The sequence below is a fragment of the Sinohyriopsis cumingii genome, chromosome 11 (genome assembly GCF_028554795.1).
Source record: "Sinohyriopsis cumingii isolate HCF-2022 chromosome 11, ASM2855479v2, whole genome shotgun sequence".
Lineage (NCBI taxonomy): Eukaryota > Metazoa > Mollusca > Bivalvia > Unionida > Unionidae > Sinohyriopsis > Sinohyriopsis cumingii.
In genome coordinates, this window is record NC_142971.1 from 96,785,339 (window position 1) to 96,809,768 (window position 24,430).

Sequence of the window (24,430 nt, forward strand, 5' to 3'; positions counted from 1 at the left end):
TTACAAATTGGAAAACAAAGAAAGTATATTATCTAGTATACTACATTTTTAAGCAGTGTCATTAACTAATGATGAAATTAATGAAAAAATACTTGATGTCATTCTGATATATGGATTCTTTACTACACTACTAATCTGTTCATCCTGATTCTCCCTTTTTTACCATCTCCTTTAGTCTTACTGGTACCAGTGCTTTTAATAAAATTGTAACTTCTGTTTTCTTGCAATCTAAATATTTGTAATGATGGTTTATTGTCAAAGGTAAAATTTGCTTAGGATTGTAAATCTAAAACTATTAAGTAGCAAGGGACTAATGTAAAAGGTGGGCAGAAATTATTGCCATATTCCATTGTTGTTAGAAACAACAGAATAGTTGTGCAAGATGTATTTTTTGCAACGTTGGAACTAGCGCTTGTATATCTGCACCAAATTGAGTTGTTTGAGAAGAAATTAATTTTTTAAAACCCAAAAATCACTGAAGCAATGAGTTCTTGCATTAAAGTCTCACATTAAGTAACATTTAAAGTAGCCAGGATAGTAGTTTAGGATGCAACTGTACTAATTTCACCTTTTGGTATATCCAAATCTTGAATGTGATGGAGGAACATAGCTCCAAAATAAACATATCAATTTTAGAACCTGTTCATTGACTATGAATCAAGTATCCAACTCTGAGTCCAACTGAATTGTTATGAATTTTTTAATTCTTTTAACATTATCATAATTAGCTGATAAATATGGAATAAGCCTATGGTCTTTCTGCCATCCCAACCTAGACCCCACCACAACCACTTGACCATACCCAATGACCTCACAGTAATAATCGCTATACAACTAGAGATGACATCTCTTCGAGAATTTTGATTTCAGTAGAGCCATAGCAGAGTGAACAGTAAGAAAGAGTGACAGATATTTAAGTGTTAGGGAGATATTTAATGATGGCTATTCCTCCCATGACCACTTCCTCATTGGAGATCACACACACACACCTGAAATCCTGGCAGCATCCCAGCAGGGGATATAACTATTCGTTTTATTGGTCTCTGGTTATCCCATGGTATTTATGTTACTTGAACATTATCTTACAGCGTGTCCATTTAGCATGGTCGAAAAAGGCTTACAGCCATTGAGTTGTTCAAGGACTTCCATTGCTACAGATGTGAAAGAACGAGAACCATACTATAAATCAGTGAAGATAAAATAGAGTATATATGGGTTTTACTATCCCTGATTGGTTGAAAATGAAAGTAAGATTTTAGTAAAAACAATCTTTTGAGAGCTTGTCCTACTGCTCCTGAAAAAAGTGAGGGACATTGTTTTATTAACATAATTTCCGTCCCTTTACAAACCCGAGTTTGGACGACTCATTACTGAAATCAGCAGCTGACTCTTTGGTGCAGTATTGAAAGCACACATTTCAAATTTGTATAGATCCAGAAAATGGTGCAGCTTCTTATGGTTTTCTTTTCACAAAAGCTGTCATCGTAGATGTGTCTATACTGATTTTAGCTTCTTAAAAGATGTATATAATTGATTTTAACCTTTTGATCTGTTTCTGTCCATTCTGGTGATATGTCCACTGAATCACTATGGTTGGAAAAATACTTGGCAAATTTAAAAATTTAAAAATCTTTTGGCAGATTATGATTATACACTACTTCTGCATGAGAGATGTGAATACTTTTATTTCTTGGTTTGTTGATTGTGGTTGTTGCTCAATTCAAATGTATTATTGAAAAACATTGATGCATTCTCATACATTGTTACAAATATTTATTACAGATGCATATCTCCAGATATTGGTGAATATAGCTTGAATAAGTTATAACAGTTCTAGTTGGAACAATGAACATTGTTAGAGAAAATTTAAGTGAGCTAAAATGTAAACTTTTCAGCAGTGTGTGATGCAGGATTGCTAAAGACTTCATATGCTGACCATGAAAAATCCATTTGTACCAACAGATGATGACTTTTAGGTAACTGTTAGAAAGGCATAATTGACGATATTCAAAGGTCTACAAAAATGACTCAAGTCAAAAGTTATAAACATGTACAGCTATGGCAGAAATGACTGACTAGTACCTTTGCTACTGTTGCCACAGTTGATTAGTTGGTTGATTTAGTTTGGTTTGATTTTTTTTTTGTGTGTGATTTTTTTTAACAATATATTAGGTGGAAGAAAAACCCCGAAAGACCACCATCCTAAATTGGTTGATCTGTGACACAAACTGACTCTGTGAGGTGTGCAGATGATGTAAAAGCAAGCACCTTAGTATACTTGGGTACATGGAGCCTATGTTGATTTGACATTTATCTCCAACAGCCGAAGTCATTTTAGACATGAGATCTTGGGTTTCAGTAGATCATTATGGTCTTTACACCATTTTTAGATGAGAATCTATATATGGCAGCCAGTTTTACTGCTGAAGAAAATCCAAATCCTTTTGAGACACCTAACACCACTTATGTAGAACCACTGACCTTCCACAAGTAACTGGCAACATTCCCATTTACACATTGAAGGCAAGTAATCACATGATAAGCATCTTGTACCACTGCCATAGAAGCCCCTCAGATCTCTATCACAAGACAAGCATCTTATACCACTTTGTCATGAAAGCCCCTCAGGCCATAGGTGTAAGTCTCATATGAAAGACTAGAAGTGGGAGACAGAACCTGTGACAACTGGATTGAAAGTGCAGAATGTTACTGCTAGGCCATCAGTGATGATGATGCTGTTGACAATACAGTTAACTGCAGTGACATTGATTTTATGAGTACTCTGGGAAAAATGATTCCTTGACTTTCATCCATTATTTAAAATCTGACTTATGATATAAAAATGTTTGACTTGCTATATTTTTTTATAACTTTGTATTAGTCTGGCAACAAGGCATAAAAATAAGACATCTGTAACTGAAAAAGATGTTCTTACAAGAAATGATATAGTGTAAAAGTAGACAAATAATGCAACATCACTTCCACAGGCATCAGTGGGTTTCTTTCTTCTGACAAATCATGTATTATAAGTTTACAAAAACATTTATTGAAAAAAATAATAACGAAGAATCGTAGAATCTGATCACACATTTAAAGCAATACAAGATTTAACTATTATTCTAATCAAAAGCAGCATGCCTGAAAACAAAGAAAAATAGCAAAACATAGTGATCACTTTAGGAAACACAGAATTTAGTAAGGATACAAATTCATGATTTCTGTATTAGAATAGAAATATCTATTATAAAATCTGTATTCATGGATGTTAAATTAGTAGGTATTAAGGGACTGATCAATGACATCTACAAATAATAGACCACCATGAACATTTGTGATTTCACAGTATCAGAGATGTACTTGGTTGACATACAAATAGACAAAAGATTGATTTTAATGATTGAATACAAATAAAAATATGTTTTAGATTATATGATCTATAAGAATTCAGTAGATTACCTCCAGCCAGCTGTCATTTAAATCGCTTCTGTCCCCAACCCAATATTAAAATCACTTCTACTGCCCACTAACCCATAGCCAGAAATTATGTTTAAAAAATATGCTTCTGTAGGGGGCAGTGTTTTTTTATTAAAACACATCTGACGGTGGATCATATTTTTTTAAAATTGCTTCTGTTGTGGGTTGGTTGAATTTGAAAGTGCCTTCCCCCGGGGGGTATATGTTTTACTGGAACAGCCCTCAGTATGAATGTTGTAGACAATTACTAACAGAAAGAAATATATATTGAAAATAAGGGTAAATATTAAAACTTACATGGAATTTACTTTTGATTTCCGTGTGATGGATAAAATTCTTAAATATTGAAATGAAAATTAATATCATACCAAAAAACTGCTGAACAACTGGTCACTTTCTGTATGTATGCAAAAGTACTGTCATTAACATTTTGGTACATCCAATTCTTATACGTCATTTTACCATTTTACATAATCCTCCAAAATATTTATGAAATTGAAAGAATATTTTCATTCCTTCTTCCCATGAGACAGGAGAATATGGTAATCCTTGTACCCAACATCTGTCCATTCTTTAATTTTTGATTTGCCATGTAATTTGGGTAATTTTATTGTAAAAACGTGAATATGCACATTTCAACAAAACTTTGCTATTGCAAATTATTTTCAACACAGTCTCATAAGTTTAACTAATCCCACAGTTTTTAATGGAATGCCATAAAACTTGACAGATATTATGATTATCACCTAAAGATGCTTGTGTTTTCAAATCCTTTTGCTCTCATAATTTTTGTTAGAGTTATTGCTGTTCTTGTCTTGTAGCTTAATGCATGTAACAAAGTCTCATTAGTACTATTAGTTAGGTTACTGATTGTCATGTTAGTTGGAAATTATTATGGTCGTCACATGAATTATAAGGCACATTCTCACAGTTTTTGACAGATTGTCATGATAGTTGGAAATTATTATGGTTATCACATGAATTATAAGGCACATTCTCTCAGTTTTTGACAGATTGTCATGATAGTTGGAAATTATTATGGTTGTCACATTAATTATAAGGCACATTCTCACAGTTTTTGACAGATTGTCATGATAGTTGGAAATTATTATGGTTATCACATGAATTATAAGGCACATTCTCTCAGTTTTTGACAGATTGTCATGATAGTTGGAAATTATTATGGTTGTCACATTAATTATAAGGCACATTCTCACAGTTTTTGACAGATTGTCATGATAGTTGGAAATTATTATGGTTATCACATGAATTAGAAGACACATTCTCTCAGTTTTTGACAGATTGTCATGATAGTTGGAAATTATTATGGTTGTCACATTAATTATAAGGCACATTCTCACAGTTTTTGACAGATTGTCATGATAGTTGGAAATTATTATGGTTATCACATGAATTATAAGGCACATTCTCACAGTTTTTGACAGATTGTCATGATAGTTGGAAATTATTATGGTTGTCACATGAATTATAAGGCACATTCTCACAGTTTTTGACAGATTGTCATGATAGTTGGAAATTATTATGGTCATCACACGAATTATAAGACACATTCTCTCAGTTTTTGACAGATTGTCATGATAGTTGGAAATTATTATGGTTATCACATGAATTATAAGACACATTCTCTCAGTTTTTGACAGATTGTCATGATAGTTGGAAATTATTATGGTCATCACATGAATTATAAGGCACATTCTCACAGTTTTTGACAGATTGTCATGATAGTTGGAAATTATTATGGTTATCACATGAATTATAAGGCACATTCTCTCAGTTTTTGACAGATTGTCATGATAGTTGGAAATTATTATGGTTGTCACATTAATTATAAGGCACATTCTCACAGTTTTTGACAGATTGTCATGATAGTTGGAAATTATTATGGTTATCACATGAATTATAAGGCACATTCTCTCAGTTTTTGACAGATTGTCATGATAGTTGGAAATTATTATGGTTGTCACATTAATTATAAGGCACATTCTCACAGTTTTTGACAGATTGTCATGATAGTTGGAAATTATTATGGTTATCACATGAATTATAAGGCACATTCTCACAGTTTTTGACAGATTGTCATGATAGTTGGAAATTATTATGGTTGTCACATGAATTATAAGGCACATTCTCACAGTTTTTGACAGATTGTCATGATAGTTGGAAATTATTATGGTCATCACACGAATTATAAGACACATTCTCTCAGTTTTTGACAGATTGTCATGATAGTTGGAAATTATTATGGTTATCACATGAATTATAAGACACATTCTCTCAGTTTTTGACAGATTGTCATGATAGTTGGAAATTATTATGGTCATCACATGAATTATAAGGCACATTCTCACAGTTTTTGACAGATTGTCATGATAGTTGGAAATTATTATGGTTATCACATGAATTATAAGGCACATTCTCTCAGTTTTTGACAGATTGCCATGATAGTTGGAAATTATTATGGTTGTCACATTAATTATAAGGCACATTCTCACAGTTTTTGACAGATTGTCATGATAGTTGGAAATTATTATGGTTATCACATGAATTATAAGGCACATTCTCTCAGTTTTTGACAGATTGTCATGATAGTTGGAAATTATTATGGTCGTCACATGAATTATAAGGCACATTCTCACAGTTTTTGACAGATTGTCATGATAGTTGGAAATTATTATGGTCATCACACGAATTATAAGACACATTCTCTCAGTTTTTGACAGATTGTCATGATAGTTGGAAATTATTATGGTCGTCACATGAATTATAAGGCACATTCTCACAGTTTTTGACAGATTGTCATGATAGTTGGAAATTATTATGGTCATCACACGAATTATAAGACACATTCTCTCAGTTTTTGATGGATTGTCATGATAGTTGGAAATTATTATGGTTATCACATGAATTATAAGGCACATTCTCTCAGTTTTTGACAGATTGTCATGATAGTTGGAAATTATTATGGTCGTCACATGAATTATAAGGCACATTCTCACAGTTTTTGACAGATTGTCATGATAGTTGGAAATTATTATGGTCATCACACGAATTATAAGACACATTCTCTCAGTTTTTGATGGATTGTCATGATAGTTGGAAATTATTATGGTCATCACACGAATTATAAGACACATTCTCTCAGTTTTTGATGGATTGTCATTAATGTTGGTTATTATGGTTAACACCAGAAGATGCACATGCCAACAAATCACCTCAAATTTGGCTACAGTCATTGCCTTGCAGATTTGTATGCATTGCTGTCAAATTTTTACAGATCCACAGATCAACAAATTACCATAGTTCCCCACATTTGGCTTCTGTTATTGCCTTGAGTTTTTAATGGATTACTGTGAAACTTTAAAAGAGGCACATTTAGAGAAATCTTTGTGGTCACTAGTTTTTGGTAAGAGATATTGCCATTTTCGACATAGAGCCAGATGCAATGTATGACAACATTTTTTGAATGTATCTTCCCTTAAAGTTCATTGTGGACTGCTGTGAAACTTTTGTGCATAATATTGTTATCACGAGATGTTAACCAAAAATTGTATTTACACTGTTTTCACAAGAATCCTGATCTCTTTTGTCTACATCCTTATCTCCATGATGGGCAAGGGATCGGGTACAGGAGAAGTGGAGTATGTTAAGTGAGCAAATCACAAAAGAATTCCTAAAGTTTAGTTTTCTTTGGAACTGTAGTTGAGACAAAATGGAAAGATCCATAAATCTTTTTGAGGAAGATCTCAGTAAGGCACATCTTTGATTCTTTGAGAAAGCTTTAAAATATAGTGTTCCTTGAAAGTTTTGTTAATACTTGCGCCAGGTTCACACTATGGTATGTTTCCATAAGAAGAACATTTGAACTTTATTCTTTTGTTATTAAACAATTTGTTCACAAGTTTAATAGCAAATATGCTGAGAGGGTTGGTCCTTTCCTTCAGGATCCTCATTCCATGAATTGTTTATCCCATTAAATGGGATGGTGACCATACTATATACATACCCAAACGTTTTTAATCCCAGACGATAAATGCAGTTGAAGAGAAAATCTTTATTTGCTTCTTTGTTTTCTTTTGTCAGAAGAAGGAGTTGAGGTTTTATTTATACTGTACATCAGTAAAAAGTCTGAAGCTAAATGAGCCAGGCAGAGCCAGTTATACTTACAAAGCCTTGGGGGCTGGATTCTGGGCACTCAAGCAGAAGGATTTCAGGCAAGCTGTGCAAGACATTGTGTTGGAGGTTTGTTTATTAATCTTATTTAAATACTTCAGTCCTATAGAGCATTTGCTCCTCACACATTGAAATTTTACAGTAGGCAAATTCAGTGACAGGATTATTGAATAGAATTATTCCAGAATAAAACTTTAATAGAATATATTGGTATGATATTGCACACCTGAATTAAAGACATACAGAATGTTATCCTCACAATTTCTGAGAAAATAAATATTCCTCCTATCAATTTCATGCAGGTGTGGTCCAATGTATGGGCATTCAAGTTTGCTAGTCCAGCTATTAAGCGGCAACACTATATGGACACTTCACAGTGTTGACAAATTCCAACATTTTGATAGGCAATTGGCTCTAATTCCACACCAAACATGAATGTCCAAATATCAAGAACGGGTTGTAGAGGAAACTCAGACTACTTTATGCCAAACAGGCTGTTACAATACAATCACTGCATGGAATTGGCCGGTTAGGGGCAAAATTATGAATGATGTCACTGGGTGTATAATTTGTAGATGGTGAGTGAGTGTTGTCTCATCCTTTTTGTTTTAATTAACTGAAATGGGTGCACATACCTGCAACAGCTGTCTCAGACAAATTGTCTGTTTAAAGAATAACAACACAAACTACTGATGCAATTTTTGATCACTGTTGAAGATTAAAGCAACTTGCTTATGCTAAGTATGGTTTTGTATAGATCTTCTGCCACTTGTATCAATATATGTATCATTACAGCAAAAGTATTGATGTATTGATATATCAATGAATCATTTCACCCCCAGAAGTTTGGATTCTTTGGGGGGTTTTCTTTGTAAAAAAAATTTCACTGACATTGTGGAATGTCCTTTTCATTTGTCAGCAGCAGTATGTTTATGGTTTAGAAGTTCTGTTATTCAGGTGAATTGTAATATGTGTTTAAGTGTTAATAATTTACTGTCTCAACATCAGAGTCTGTCAGAAGCCAATCTGTTCTTTTGATATGACTGTAGTGCTATATACACATCAGCTTTGATCTGAGATTGAAGAGTCAGCTTATTTCTGATGGATTCAGATGATGTAATAGATATACACCTGGTATAATTCTATCCTCCCTATGTGTCCCACCATTATCAATTACTGCTCATAGTATTGGATTGCAGCAGAATCTTATCAGGTGAGAGAGCATAGAAGCCAGTCTCATCATGATGTGTAGTTGCTGTCAAGGCAAAGCCTGATGCCATCAAAGAAATTAGCCGACTCTCCTTCTGGCGCTATAGAGTGTGGCTAATTTATGGTGCGCAAAGCAATAAAAATTATGTTGATCCAAACTTTTTTGTGTGTTCAAAACAAATTAATCGCAGGTTTGCTGAGGACTGGCTTGGTTTGGATTTTTCCACTTTCAGTTTATGGATGACAAGTCATGTGATCTATAAGCCATGCTGAAGTTGAGCGAAAATTACAAATTTTATTTGGTGCATGTTAAGATATTTACATTTTTTTTTATAAGTGATCTCTGAACCAAAGTTGTTAATTGATTGTGGATTAGGTTGGTGACAAAAGTGGGATTATGTCAGTTTCATCAGACCCTTCACACCCCAATTTATATATTTTGACATTTTTGTTTGGAATTGGGGTCAGAGCCAATTGACTATTGAAAAGTTGGAAATCACCACCACCTGGAGAAAAGTCAGATTCAGGGAGCATTAGGCACGTGTCAGTGATGTTTTGTTTTAACTATGTGACTACTGTGTGTTCTCTGTGCTTTATGAATCTAGTTTTCTCCAGGTTGCTATAACAGGTATCTGGTCATTATTTTCAAAATAAATATGTTGAGAATTAAGTATGTTTTAGTGTTACATATATTTTATTTAAGTTGTGTTTGACTTGATTTGATTGTTTGTGGGTTTTGGAATCTTTATTTTCTTTACGTGTCATTGTAATGTAGTTTTGTTTACTAGGAATTTGACATTTTCCAGAAAATTCAGTTTGACTGAGTTTTTCTTTAGATACCTAATAATATAAACACTTGTTTGTATTTTTGACTTAGTTCCTGGCCTTGACTGAGGGTCAAGCAAACAACTTTTTCTAGGAGTAAAATGATTGGTTCTTATCAAGGACATACAGGAGCAATGTGACTTTTACATGTAAACATGATCATGTCATCCTCTATTTTGCAATTAGGCGTTTCCGAAATTGCAAAATACTTAGTAGTAATTGTGATGTTTAGAGAGAGAGATCTCAGAGTCTGGGCTTTTGATGTCAAGTTGTTTTCTTCTTTTGTGATCAGTATTGAAATTTTGGAGTTTTTTAGTTATATGCTAATTCTTCTTCTGATTACGTGGACTCTAGAAGATTAATTTGTTTCTCTGGAAATATTATTGTATTCATACAAAACTCTTGAACGAAGGCTTTTCTTGAAAATTTTATTTGGATTTCCAAGTCCGGAGGATTATTGTTTATACAAGATGTCAACACAGTACAGGCTACAACATGTCATCGCCTTCCATCTTGGATTCTTCGTCAGAACTCGAACTTGGAATCATTAAAACATTTCAATAATAGGACTTTAAAAACTTTATTTGTGGATTATTCTTGTATTAATTTTGGATTTGATTGTGGAAACTCTAAGTTCTCATATTTTTCATTTTTACAGTATTTTTCTACGGAAATAAAAAAAATTTTTTTTTCAAAGCTTGTTGTTCTCACTCTTTCTTGTTTTTTCGAGCCTAAACACATAACATAAGATTAGTTCTTTTTACAACCATTGTGACTTTCATTTAATATTTTCAACTATTTTTTCTTACAACAACATTGCATAGGAGTTTCTAGTTGATATCCTGTGACTATTGAACTTATGATGTAATGGACATGAAATTTGAGATATTTGTTTAATCACATGACTAGCCATGCAAATGGTGAGTACTAGGTAAAATTTGATTAGCGCTGTAGTTTCATCTTGTCTATCAGTGGAGTAAAGAAATTACAAATATTTTACTTGCTGAAAAAATAAGTCATCTTCCTACTGATTCCATGCAGGTATGACCCAACGTAAGGTTGTTTATGTCTGCTAGGCCGACTAGTAGTTGGCTACCCTATGCCACCACCATGTGGTGACAATGAATTCCAGCTCTTCAATAAGCAGTTGGTTCTGACCCAACACCACAACATACGCATCAAAATATCTAAAAATGGGGTAGGAAGAGTCAGAGGAAATTAATTCTAGGAATAACAATACTGTTATGGTACTGATTTGAGAGTTGTGACATTGTCTATTATCAAAAGTAAAGGTCAGAGGTCATTTCATTCAAGATAGAATGCATGCAAATGACAAACCATGCATTGATGATATTGGCTGGTTAGCATTTGTACCAGTAAAATTTGGATTTGTTCCAACTTTTTTTGTCTTGGTCAATACAAAGTATTGGTTGTTGTGCAACCCTAGATGAATTTCTGTGCGATTTAATTGTAATTTTTAAGTATTTTAGCCTCATTAGGTAAATAAGCTTGTCCGATTTTTAGGTCTTAATTATTTTATTTTTTTGGGTCTGGAAAATGTAAGGAATCTTCTAAATTTGTGGCAGGCCTCCTGCTGGTATTGAACTCAGTTGAAAATAAATTGCTGTGGACATGGTTATTGTCCCTTAAATATCTGCCTGAAGTTCTCAAGTAACTTGTAGAAAACAAGTTTATGGAATGAAACAATTGGTTTCATTAAGTGATCAGTATTAAGTAAATGTCCAATTCAACTGTGGTATTGTTGATCAATCATGTCAGATTATTTGGGTTTATAATAAAGCACTAAATTGTGTAATTTTTACCTAAGACTTCATTCAGAGAGGAAGCATATTTTTTCATTCTTTCAAGGGTGGAGATGCAGATGCCAATGCAGCAGTGGCAGGATCATTACTTGGTTGTAAACTTGGTCTGGATGAACTTCCAAAGACCTGGATAGAGAATCTCAAAAACAGACTTTGGCTTGATGAACTCATAGATCAGTAAGTTCGGAGCCATTGTAAAGGCTTACTATACAAAATTTTGATGTCATTTATTTTCATGAAAGTTAGTAAATGTGGCAGTTTCAGTATAAAATTTGAGTGAATTAATAATGAGATAAATACATTTACAAAGAGATAAATGTAAATATCTTCGAGTAATAGTCTTTCATATAAAAAAAATTCTTCCAGATTCTACTTCCTTGCATAATTCATTAAAAGTATATTCCAGCACTCCAAGTAACTTTCTAACTTGAGTAGAATTGGGTTGACCTGTAGGAAAAGAATAGTGGCCATTTCACTGTTAGTCTCACAATCCATAAGGGATTAAGATGTGAAGTAAATTGAATGTGCTTACCTTATTTTGGTGCAAAATGTGATATATATATATACTTGCAACTGGTACTGTTGTCATTTTCTAGTTGTTGTATTTTGATTCTTAATGTTGCCAGGCAGCAACCTGTTCAGACATTTTTCATTAATATGTGGGGTTTTTTGTAGAAAATGTGATCATTTTACTTACATCATTTATTTATTTTTACAGTACTTTAAAATCTCATGGCTTAACTGAAAGATTTGACTGCTTCTATTTGTGGTTGGCTTAACTGATAGATTTGACTGCTTCTTTTTCTGGTTGGCTTAACTGAAAGATTTGACTGCTTCTTTTTCTGGTTGGCTTAGCTGAAAGATTTGACTGCTTCTTTTTCTGGTTTTCTTAACTGAAAGATTTGACTGCTTCTTTTTCTGGTTGGCTTAACTGAAAGATTTGACTGTTTCTTTTTCTGGTGTTCTTAACTGAAAGATTTGACTGCTTCTTTTTCGGGTTGGCTTAACTGAACGATTTGACTGCTTTTTTTTGTTGGTTATCTTAGCTGAAAGATTTGACTGCTTTTTTTCTGGTTGGCTTAACTGAAAGATTTGACTGCTTCTTTTTCAGGTTGGCTTAACTGAAAGAGTTGACTGCTTCTTTTTCTGGCTTAACTGAATGGTTTGACTGCTTCCTTTTCTGGTTGGTTCAACTGAAAGATGTGATGCATCTTTTTCTGGTTGGCTTAGCTGAAATCCAGTGTATCCCCTAGGGGTGCAAGACTGAGAGTCAAAAATCTCCTTGGTGTCAAAACTGGGGGGGGGTCAGACTAAGTAAAAAACAAACTTTGGTATGAAAACTGGGGGTCAAGTTTAAATTTTGGGGTCTCTGAATCACAAATGAGGGTAAAGAGAAACACTGTGACTGCTGGTTAAGAGTATGAAGAGCCAGCTTTTAAATGTGTAGAATTGTTTTTTCTTTTTGTGTTTAAAAAAGAAATGAAATTTCTAACTTTGGTATTGTCACGTGGGAAAGAACACAACTTTTTACCCCACTGAAGTAAATACAAAAATTTATTGTAAAAAATTGTAATTTTTGTGACATTATGAACCAAAGTATGGGCCGCTATCTGTCTCCAATTCATACGGCAAGTGATACCTTGCCTTGACACTTTTTCTACTTCTGTTTCAGGTATTTTGACATGATGGAAAGGAAGCGAAATACTAAAGAAACAGTTGTCTAATGTAAATTTAATATGAGATTGTATAAGCAAATTAGGTCATCTAGGAAGTCAGTTCAAAAACTGATGTGGAAAACAAATGGCAGAAAATCTTAGAAAAACCTCTTTGGTGTAACTCTTGGTCACTGAATAAGGAATCATGTTAAGGTTACAAGGAGAAATGGTTTGCCAAGAAATATTATTTAATATATAGGTAATAGTAGGTACACAAGATTTGACATAAGTAGTTGCATTTTTATGCCCCAGTATTAAAAACAACCATCAAGAATATGTTGATAATCTCCATCTGTCCACCAATCTGTCTATTCCTAAAACATGGGTGAAATTTAGCAACAATTTGTATTTATGTGTTTACTATGGTAAGGGGCCATCTATTTAGTAAGTACGCATAGAGCCGGGTTAACCCAAATGCATATGCTTGTGTATGGGGGTGTCTACAGATAATGTACGTACGCATATAAAATGGTGGGGGTCTCGATAATAATTTGTCTAATGTGTGACCTGTTCGACTGGATTCAAATTTTAACTGACACATTGAAACTTTTTAAAGTTATGCCGATTATTTCTTTGATGCAGCCAGACATTTAATGGCGGTGGACTATCTGTTTTATTAAACACATTAATATTAATCCTTGATCGTTTCTGCTTGGATTAAATATAGGCCATTCTTCAGAATTTGGGAGGGGTGCATCAAGCGTACATATGCAGGTGGGTGTGTGTATAAAATATGCATGTGTACAGGGAGGGAGGAGGGGTCAAGCTTTGCCAGTACTTTGCATACATACTAAATGGATGGCCCCTAACCATCTCAGAGAGGGTGTAAAATCTTGTTTCCACCTGAGGAGTCCTTGAAAGAGAGTCATAGGCCAAAAATATACAACAGTATTGCAATTTACAAGGACATTTTCAGATATTTTCTGACCAGACCTCCAATCTGCAACCCTAGTAAGAAGATGCATCATATTTGAGACAGATTTGAATTCTGACCGCTTGGGCACTAGGAGGTTCAAATAAAATATGCAGTACAAAGGGTTGGCACGGTTTTTTTAAGAGTGGGGTTTGCATGCAAACTTTCTAGTTGAGGAAAAAAGTGTCCATTTGGTTGCATTGTTTTTTTTCATCTGTAAATGTTAAAGGGACATGTAGTATTACCCTTGGATCTGTCCATTTGGAACATATGGTTAAGTTGGGAATTTAGGTCAGATGGACAGACATAGGTTTATGTGAATCTGTGTGAAGCATATTGGTGAATTGAACATTATGCAAACCAGGTCATTGTGATTGATATTTAACTGACTTCGAATATGTTTTGTTGTTTAGGTCAGTTTCTGGGACATGGTTGTTGGAAAAGTCATAAACTTTGTGTTTGGATGTCTTTGTAAACATACACCATCCTTCCAAAAAGTAAATCACTGTCTTCTATATTTCTTGTCTTACTGATTTAGTTAAGTTTTGCGTTAAGTCAGTTTCTAGGACAGTGTTGATTGCAGACCTGCCAACTCTTATGATTTTGCTGTAAGTCTTACAAAAATTACCCCTTAAAATACTGACTTATGGCATACAAGCAAAACTAACAGAGAAATGATCATTGCCAGAAAATCTGGATAATTGGTTCATCCATGTTTTATTTGGATCGGTTTTCATATTAGAATTAATGACATTAGTCAGGGAACCAGACTAACTTTACAGCAGCACCCCAGATGCTTTAAACTGCACCTGTTTGTTCATGTGAAGTGTTTGCATGATCAAACTGTTGGTTACAGAATTTTTAAAAATGGTGTCCAGAAAGCAATGCATGTTTTAGACAAATGGGAAAATGAACTTCTAGAAAAGTGTTAATAATCAACACATTAGAATAAAAAGGAATATACAGATTCTTCTGAATAAAGCTGGAAAGGACACAGTTAATGTTTATTGGACATGATGTGCCAATTTGAGTATGCCTCATGGCGGGAGATATGATTTACATTGTCATGTGAAATGGAAAAGAATTTCCAAGAATTAGGTCAAGTTGAGAGATAGCAACAAGCCACTGAGTTGCATAGGGTTTGGAACTAAAGTTTGTGCAACTGTACTAATGGTAAATAAAGTCTACTGTACAAAATTTTAAGTTGAACATAATGTTTATCTTTGATGTGTCAAACTTATAATTTCATTTTCCAGCTTTACAAAGCAGTTACTGATATTTTGTTACACCTTACTGAAATCTGGTAAATCTTACAGAAAATATCAGCTGCCTTACTGAGATCAACTTGTCAGGGTTGGCAGGTCTCCAACTGTGTGTTGATGGATCTAGATGATTTTAGCAACACTCTACTCAAAGTAGATCAATATAGCAAGGTGTTTATGTTCCATGAATGTATTCCTAGTTCCAACCTATTTCCCACCTCTCTATCTCTCTTACACACACACACAATTATGTACAGACAAAGAATCTTGTAGTTGCATATTAAAACACTTGTTTGATCGGTGTTGATATCTGACTGAAAATCAGTGAGCTGTTATTTATTAGGGCAGGAATGTGCAACTAACAGCTAGTAGGCCAGGTCTGGCCTGCAACCTGGTTTTATTTGCTTATTTACATCATAGGTTGCGGCTTTGAAAATCACTTATCGGATCCACTCTCGAAAGGAAGTTGTACATACCTGTATTAATGGGTCATAGTTAGCTTCATCATATCTCTCAATGCTTCTTGCTTCATTAGTCCCATACAGACAGTCAAAGTTTGAAATTATCTGCGTTTTAGAGTGTTTATATGTGCTTTGTAGTTGTGGTAAAACGTTTTTGAAATTGATATTGATTCCTTTGGTAGGGACTGCATCGAAGAATCTTCAGTTTCCATCATAACCACCAGCTATTGCATTGCTTAAGTCATATTAATTAACAATGCAAGAACTACCAAGTATTGAAAACTTTGCTGAACTTAACTAAAAACTGCAGGTCCCAATAGAAATTCTTTTGGCAACTTGACAGTTACCTTCTTGTTATTCTCATGGAATTGATTGCTATCTCTTGCCATTAGTTTGAATTAAGCCAAGTGTAACTGTTCGTCATATATGGAGACCGCTATGGTAGCCTAGTGGTTAGAGCATCTGACTGAGACATGGGAGGTCATGGGTTCGAATCCTGGCCAAGTCATACCAAAGACATATAAAAATAGTACTAATAGCTGCCTTAATAGGCACTCAGCATTAAGAGATTAGCATTAGTACTGGTTGGCCTGGTGGCATGATAATGTGGCTGGGTGGGACATCATGCTACATGTCTGCGGCATGATGCCCCAGTGCTAGACATTAAAATAAACTGCCACACTGCAGATATCTTAGTGATATGACTGACAGATTGTTAAATCTATGTTAGAAATCCACAACACACTTCATATTTAGATGAGTGAAAATGATGGAGCTGTAATGTCTATTAAAATTAAATATGTGAAATAAAACAATAAACCTAATCAATAGTTAACTCATTCATCTCCACTGTTATCTATTGAAAACTTGGAGACTTAATTTTGAGATTCTAGTTTCATCTTTCTTTTACTGGAAAAACTTTGGGCAGCTGTGGCTCTATTTTGAGCTAGAAGTCTTGAATATCCTTTATAAATATACAGATAACCAAAGCCATTGCATGGTACAGTTGTGTTGATCAGATTTGCAATGCAAAAGTTACAAAGTATGTAAATTATTGAAGTTACTAAGTAAAGACTGCAGCTGTCATTACATGTTGATCGGTTACAACGTAAGACCTCTATCCTTATATTTGTTGTTGTATTGCTTTAGTCAGACCATACTTACTCTGATTCAAACAAATGGGCACATTTTCCAGTTCCGTTGACACATTTCAGTTTGTTGAAATGTGATGATACCCAAAGATTGGCATAAAGTATGTTAAAGGAGACTTAAGTTTCTTTAATGAAGTACAGTAATCTGATCGTGTTTGTCAGCAGTATGTTTTTTTTTTCATTTCGTTATAGAAACACACCCCAACTTAAACAGACTTCAGCTGTTATCTGCCACCATCTCATCTCAGCAAATTGAAATACATGTTTATGGAACTTGAAAACATGTCCACTTGCTTGTGTCAGAATTTGATTTCATCAGGAAACAGAGTAAGCACCTACTGAAGTAATTAGACTTTAATTTGTGGAAAAGTGTTAATAGTAACTCTTACAATTTTGCTGTCTTTCAAAATTACCTTTAAAATACAGTCTTACAGTCTTACAGCATACAAGCAAAAACTACAGAAAAAATGATAGTTACCGAAAAATCCGGATAATCGATTCATCCGGGTTTGATATGGATCCGGGTTTCATATTAGGATTAGTGAAATAAGACAGGGAGCCAAACCAATTTTACAGCAGCACCCCAGACGCTTTAAACTGCATTTGTTTGTTCATACAAAGTGTCTGCATGATCAAATTGTTGATTATAAAAAAAAATTAAAATTGCGTCCAGAAAGCAATGCATGTTTAAGACAAAAGGAAGAAAAAGCTTCTAATAAAGTGTTACAAATTAACACAGAAGAATAAAAAGGAGTATTCAGATTCTTGTGATTAAAAGCTGGAAAGGACATGATTACATTTATTGGACATCTTGTGCCAATTTGAGTATGTCTCATGGCGGGAGTTATGATTGCCTTCGTCATGTGAAATGGGAAAAGTATTTCCAAGAATTATGTCAAGTTGAGAGATAGCAACAAGTCATTGAGTTGCATAGGGTTTGGAACTAAAGTTTGTGCAACTGTACTGGTGGTATATAAAGTCTACGCATACTTTACAAACTTTTCAGTTGAACTTCATGTTTATCGTCACTGCATCAAACTTTTAATTATGTTTTCCAGCTTTACAATAGTAGTTATTGATATTTTGTTACACCTTACTGAAAACTGGTCAATCTTATGGACAAAAATCAACTGTCTTACTAAGACGGACTCATCAGGGTTGGCAGGTCTGCAACTGTGCTTGATATTCCTGAAAATTTTGTCTCTAGTTCCCCTGTTAGTTGTATGTTTTGACCCAAGCAATATAAATATCAATATAGACATGTTACATTGTAGGACTACTCTCTTGGTAACTTGACATTTGCCATCTTGTTTGCATAATTTCATCTTTCAAAAAAATCTGAAACAACTCAAGTGCAGTAATTGTTTTTATGAATTGCTTTGCAGCAACCAGATATTACCAGACTTTTCATATTCTATTAAACATCTAAGTGTTATATTGTAATTTGTAAAACTTGTTTGCAAGCCATTTGTGATGAATAACATTTTTTGGGGGTTAAAATAAATTTTAATAGTTGTATTTGTTACAATAACATTTTACCAAGTAATCTACATTTCATGCTTGAGCTATAATTGTATTTGATGTTCTAGCATTCATAAAAGATACATATGCAGGTAATACACTTGTACTTATATTATTTGTATATGATTAAGATTAACAATCATCTGTGATATATAAAATATATTTACTCTTGTATATTCATGATTATATCTGGTAAATCATAAACTCAACTAACAACTAATTAATCCAGTTTTTCATACATGTTATTGTATATTGTCCACTTGGGTATATCAGATCTTCAATCCACAAACATTTTCAAATATCTTGTACAGTTTATGACAAAGTTAGTAGAAAGTACAACAGTAACAGGTTACAGTATATACTAGGATGAGTGTTGAAAATATACTTGTAGCTTCATGTGATATTTAAATGACAGTTATTTTATTCTAAAAGATTACCATAGTTTACAGACTAACCATAATGTATTATGGTTATGCTTCTACCAAAATGTAACAGCATGAAACCTCGATTGCACTGTGTTCTGAATTGTGTATTTGCTTCACATACACACACACACACATACACACACACACACATATATATATATATATATTCAGATCATCATAAAATATAGCAATATCTTATTAGGTCCTGCTGTCATTAAACATTTTAACTTTGATTAAAATTTGCTACTCAAATTTTGCATGCCAGTTATTTGTGAACTACAAAATTTTGAAATAAGCTGTAGGTTTTTCAGGATTAGAACCAAGATCCTGACACTAAATTTGACTTTGTAGAATTTTACAGTGGTGCAGGATATTTAGTTGAATAAGTTAATACAGTTTTTTGAAAGCTAAGCTGGATTAGAGACAACAACTGTGTATAAAGTTAGGGGTTAAATGCAATGTTGGTTTTTTCTTTTCTAAATAAGTGCCAAAATATCCTTCTGGAAAAATGAATCTGAATCTGAGTACATACAATATTGATTGGCATGTTTATGAAAGAGGAGCCAGGTGATGTACAGAACCCCTATTATTAATATTTAGGCCCAGGTGATGTATGGAACCCCTATTATTAATATTTAGGCCCAGGTGATGTATGGAACCCTATTATTAATATTTAGGCCCAGGTGATGTATGGAACCCCTATTATTAATATTTAGGCCCAGGTGATGTATGGAACCCCTATTATTAATATTTAGGCCAGTTTTGAAGTAAATTTTGTTCTTCTCTCATACTAGATTAGTTAGTAATATACTTTGTGTATATAGTAAATAAAATTGTATATGGTATTGAATTGTGTATAGATGATAAGAAATATCAGGGAACAAAATTCAAAGTTACTGTATGTTTAATGATAATTATTAAGTTTTTCATAGGTGAACAGTGTAACAGTTGCTTAAATTTTGTGGGTGTTTTTAGTTACTGTTACAGTCAGCCATCAGCAGGTTGTGTAAATCGTAGTTTTCTCACATTTTGCATGACAGTTAAATTCATAAAAACTGTATTCACATTATTAAATAGGTATATTTTGTGTATTTGCATTTTTTGGTTGCATCTAACAAATATGCTTATGTTCCAATGAAAGAATATAGTGATTTAAGTTGTATATAGTCATAACCATTTTATGCAACAGCTTGCATAAAAACGTTCAGAACTGAAATATAAGGAATAATTGTTCTGTGTCCCAACAACCAAGTTTTCTGTACATGATTTTGTCCATGATCCTCACTTTTGGCTGGTACCAAGAGTTGTGTGTTTTAAATGGGTTTCACTGTTTGGTTTGTATAGTGTAGGTTTTAAGCATTACATTAAGTTTTATTGGTGCAATTTGTATAGAGTGTAATAAGGTGAATACGATGCATTGTTAGGATCTAATCCATTTAGTTTGTGTCCTTAGTATTGACCTGTAGGTGTGTATACAGTCAAGTCACCAGCATTCCTTTAGATGATAATCACTTGAATCTATCATAAATATTAAAAACCATTTTCTGCTTATTCTGGTTTAATATGCAACATTTGATTTCCAACTCTGACACTAGTTAGGTCACAGTACTCTATACTTTAATGCGTGATGGATTCTTTATTTTAGTAGTCATGCACAAAGTTCATCATGCCATAAAATACAAGTTTTGGCATAGCAGTACAGCAAGTTTTGCATGAATATTTTTTACAAAATAGGTGATATATTTGATTCCTAACACTATTTACATTTAAAGCTTGTATAAACAAAGGAGTATATAAAATAAGGGACAGACTGAAGATTCATGCAACTTTTGGTTTAAGATAGAAATGAATGATTATGACCATTTGATGACTCCATTAGTTGCTGGCATTTTCAGAATTTTACTTTTTCAGTATTTTCTTTTCTTTCTCTCATGATCATAGATTATGATATATTTTCTATCACTTACACTCTAGTCATCACACACAAATTAAGACTTCTTTTTCCTGTTCCCAATCATGATGTCATTCTTTATTCTGTATTTTCTTTTACCCGATGTCTGATGTATCTTTGGTTTCTCTATTTCTTTCTGTTCCATACACATACATCTCTGTACATATATGATGTCACCTACAAGTGACTAACAAGATCCTTGATCTATCTTTCACTTTTAGTTCACAAATTTTGCAGGAACCATTTGTGTCAAATAAATAAAGCTACATGTACATACATGAAAGTACATGTGTATTTGCAGTGTTGGTTAAATTCCTGCCTGGAATGAATTTTATATTATGTACACATCCTCATTGTGTATCTCATCATATTCTTACTATATTCTTATCTACATATTTCAACAGGGAACAAAATAGCTTGCATGAAATTACTTGCATGTATTCTTTGCTTGAGCTGTAAGACATTACAGATAATGTCATAAAATTACTTCTATAATGAAATAGATAAATTTGCAAAGAAGGGGGGGGGGTAGCCATTTTTTTTTATTCATTTCCTCTACAAGTTTCCATGAGAATGAAATGAGCTGATATTCTTCATTCCTATGTGGTGGTCTCAGCTGTTTACATTTCACTCAATGAAGTTAGTAATGGCTGGATCATAAACAGTTGTACCAAGTTCTCAGTAATTGCTTGCAGCACATGCTGGTCCTTCAGATGCTTGTCTTTGTCATTGTTTTAAGACTGCATCCTGCACATTTTTATTAACTAGTCCTAAACATTCTGAAACTAAATTCTGTTCATATACAATTTCTCCTAACAGTTTATATTATCACGAAAGATTTATTTTCATGAACAAAATGAAAGAATTTGTTTATTTAAAAAATGTAAATGTTCACAAGAAATTTATATAATATAAAAAGATAGAAATAATTGTACTTAATACGGTTTACTTTGGCAAAGTTGTACTGAGTTTCCTTCAATGTAGATTATTTATGCCTGCTAAATGGGGGGGGGGGGGGGCTTGAGTAGCCAAGTGGTCTAAAGTGCTCACCGTTGCAGATCACTGCTGTCTCACCTGTCTGCATTGGTTTGAGTCTCTGGTCTGGCCAATGTGGATATGTGAGAAAGCTTCCCAGTAGCTTTTCATGGGTCAGTGGTTCTTTCTCAGGTTTTTCTATGTTCTTCCTCCACTATTGATACTGGCTGCTATGTATAGCCTATCTTGTGCTGAAAATGGCATTAAACCCGACAAGAACAGCAACATCAACAACCTGCTAAATGGACGCTCTCATTCTTACTGGAAGCTTACAGTATCTAAAGCATATAGAGAATTATGTTGTAACTCGCAACTGTAAATTTGCATACAAAACTGAACATTTTTTAAAATTAAAAGACTAAGGAGCAATTTTTTCATGCCATAAAGCATTTTTATGTACAATTCATTTAACTGTCTAGCTTCTATTTTAGCTGAATTTGTATCTTTGTGGTCATATTGTTAAGGTCTTTCATACATTTTTTCCTGATTATGCATTTACATGTATACTCCAATAAGTATATGCTTAATAAAATGTGTATATAGTAAAGTACTTGGTGCTTTTTCTTTACCCCAAACAAGGAGGTTTTTTAAAAAAAATTTAATGGTTTTTGAAAAAGATAAGTTATTCATATACGCATATTGATTATTTCCTCAAATGAAGCATTCTTCTAATAGTTTGTTGACTGATGATGACAGGATGCCAACATGCGGTTGACAAAAATCAAGATTACTGTGTCGGTGTTAATTTATTTGTCTTACAAAAAGATTGACAGAAATGTTTCCCTCTTTGTAAACACTGAATTTATTGGTTTCAGTAGATTACGATAATTTTCTCAGTTTTCAGCAATCCTTGTTTTTCTTTGACCTTTTATATGTGAATAAACATTATTGTTCCAACTGGTGTGATGACCTGTAAAATATCAGTGATATTAAGAGCATCAGTTTAAGTTGAGGTTTTATGAAAGAGCAATACCTCCTTCATAAGTGATATTTTTAAATTTTATTGTCGTTGAGGTAATGTAGGGTTTCCTTTATTAAATATTGCCACGACATAATTCCACTTTTTTAAGACACATTGGCTAAGTGGTTAGCATACCAGATATGCAACTGAAAGGGTACAGGTTCAAATTCTACCATGGGATCATTCTGGGCTGGCAACCATACTGTGTCTTTGGGTCCATTTACCTCAGCGCTAGATAACCTACTTGCAATGCTGTGGCATACAACGCCAAACCAAAACAGTTCACCTTCATTAAATCTCTAGCAATGTGATTGGTTATAGAGACCACATAGAAGCCCCAGACACCTATAAGATTTTCATTAGCTCATATTTTACCTCTATTAAGCTATGTTACCTAATTTCACAATGAAACATGCTCTGATAACATGAGCAATGCTAGAACTAACTGGAAAGAAACATTTTTATAAAGTCATCTAACAATCTCATAATCAGACTGCCTTCGTCACTTTATAATAATAAAAATGAGGACTTTACATAGCGCCTAATCTTCAGAAGCTCTAAGTGCTTTACAACATTAGACAACACCTATAATATATAAAAAAAAACATATATAATAATATTATTAGAACAACAAAAAACACCATGAAATTAAAAAACATGTTGAAATATTTAAGATAGGGAACATTATTAGGTCTTTAAGTTTGCAGTCGTAATAAGTGAGTTTTAAGCACAATCTTGAATGGGGATCACCATCTTTGTGTCTAAGTTCAGTGGGCTATTCTATCACATTGCTGGGCCCTGGTATGCAAAAGAACATCCATATGACTTCATTTTCGTAGTGGGAATTATGAGTATATGATTGTCAGAAGAGGAGTGTAAGTATCTTGCTGGTGTGTACACATGGGTGAGGTGAGATAGGTATGTTGGACTGGAGTCTGTCAGTGAAAAGTAGCACAGAGAACAAATTATATTGGACATATATGAATCTCAACAATGGAAACATTTAACAAATAATGTGGGACATCTGTACTGATTATCAATATTGCGGCCACTTTAGTTGTACGTTTGACCAGCAGGTAATGTGACCTGCTATTAGTCGTACATTCCAGTTTGAGAACATTCCCAACTACTCATTTTGACCCATGTTGACATAATTAATTACTTTTATTTCTGAAAGCCATTAATGTTTCATCAGACTTATTATGATATGCAACAAAAAAAGTTTGACAACACTTACTGAATGCTTGACTTAATTTCCTACACAGACAAAGCATTAGCAACAGTGGTGGGTGTTTGTAATATATTTAAAAATAATATGCAACCTACACACTAGCAGTGAACTCTAGATATTTTCTTGGGGAAATTTCCTACAATACTTTTAATTACCAAAAACCATTTTTGGACATATTTGGAAATTTTTATAATAATGGAATACAAGTCAGATTATGTACATATAAAACTAGTGATAACTGTTATAGTTAATTCTTGCTGTAATACATTCTCATTTAATCTG

The 24,430-nt window shown here is 33.5% G+C and overlaps 1 protein-coding gene across 1 annotated transcript in view; it reads left to right on the top strand.

Moving 5' to 3' along the window:
- LOC149789072 (uncharacterized) overlaps window positions 1–22,473 on the top strand; it is a 49,369-nt gene extending 26,896 nt beyond the window's left edge. Inside the window, exons 7-9 of the mRNA XM_089973581.1 lie at window positions 7,576–7,734; window positions 11,569–11,699; window positions 13,195–22,473. Coding sequence (XP_089829707.1) covers window positions 7,576–7,734; window positions 11,569–11,699; window positions 13,195–13,246 — 342 coding nt within the window. The 3' untranslated portion in view covers window positions 13,247–22,473. The remainder of the gene's footprint in view (window positions 1–7,575; window positions 7,735–11,568; window positions 11,700–13,194) is intronic.
- Window positions 22,474–24,430: the final 1,957 nt, after the last annotated feature.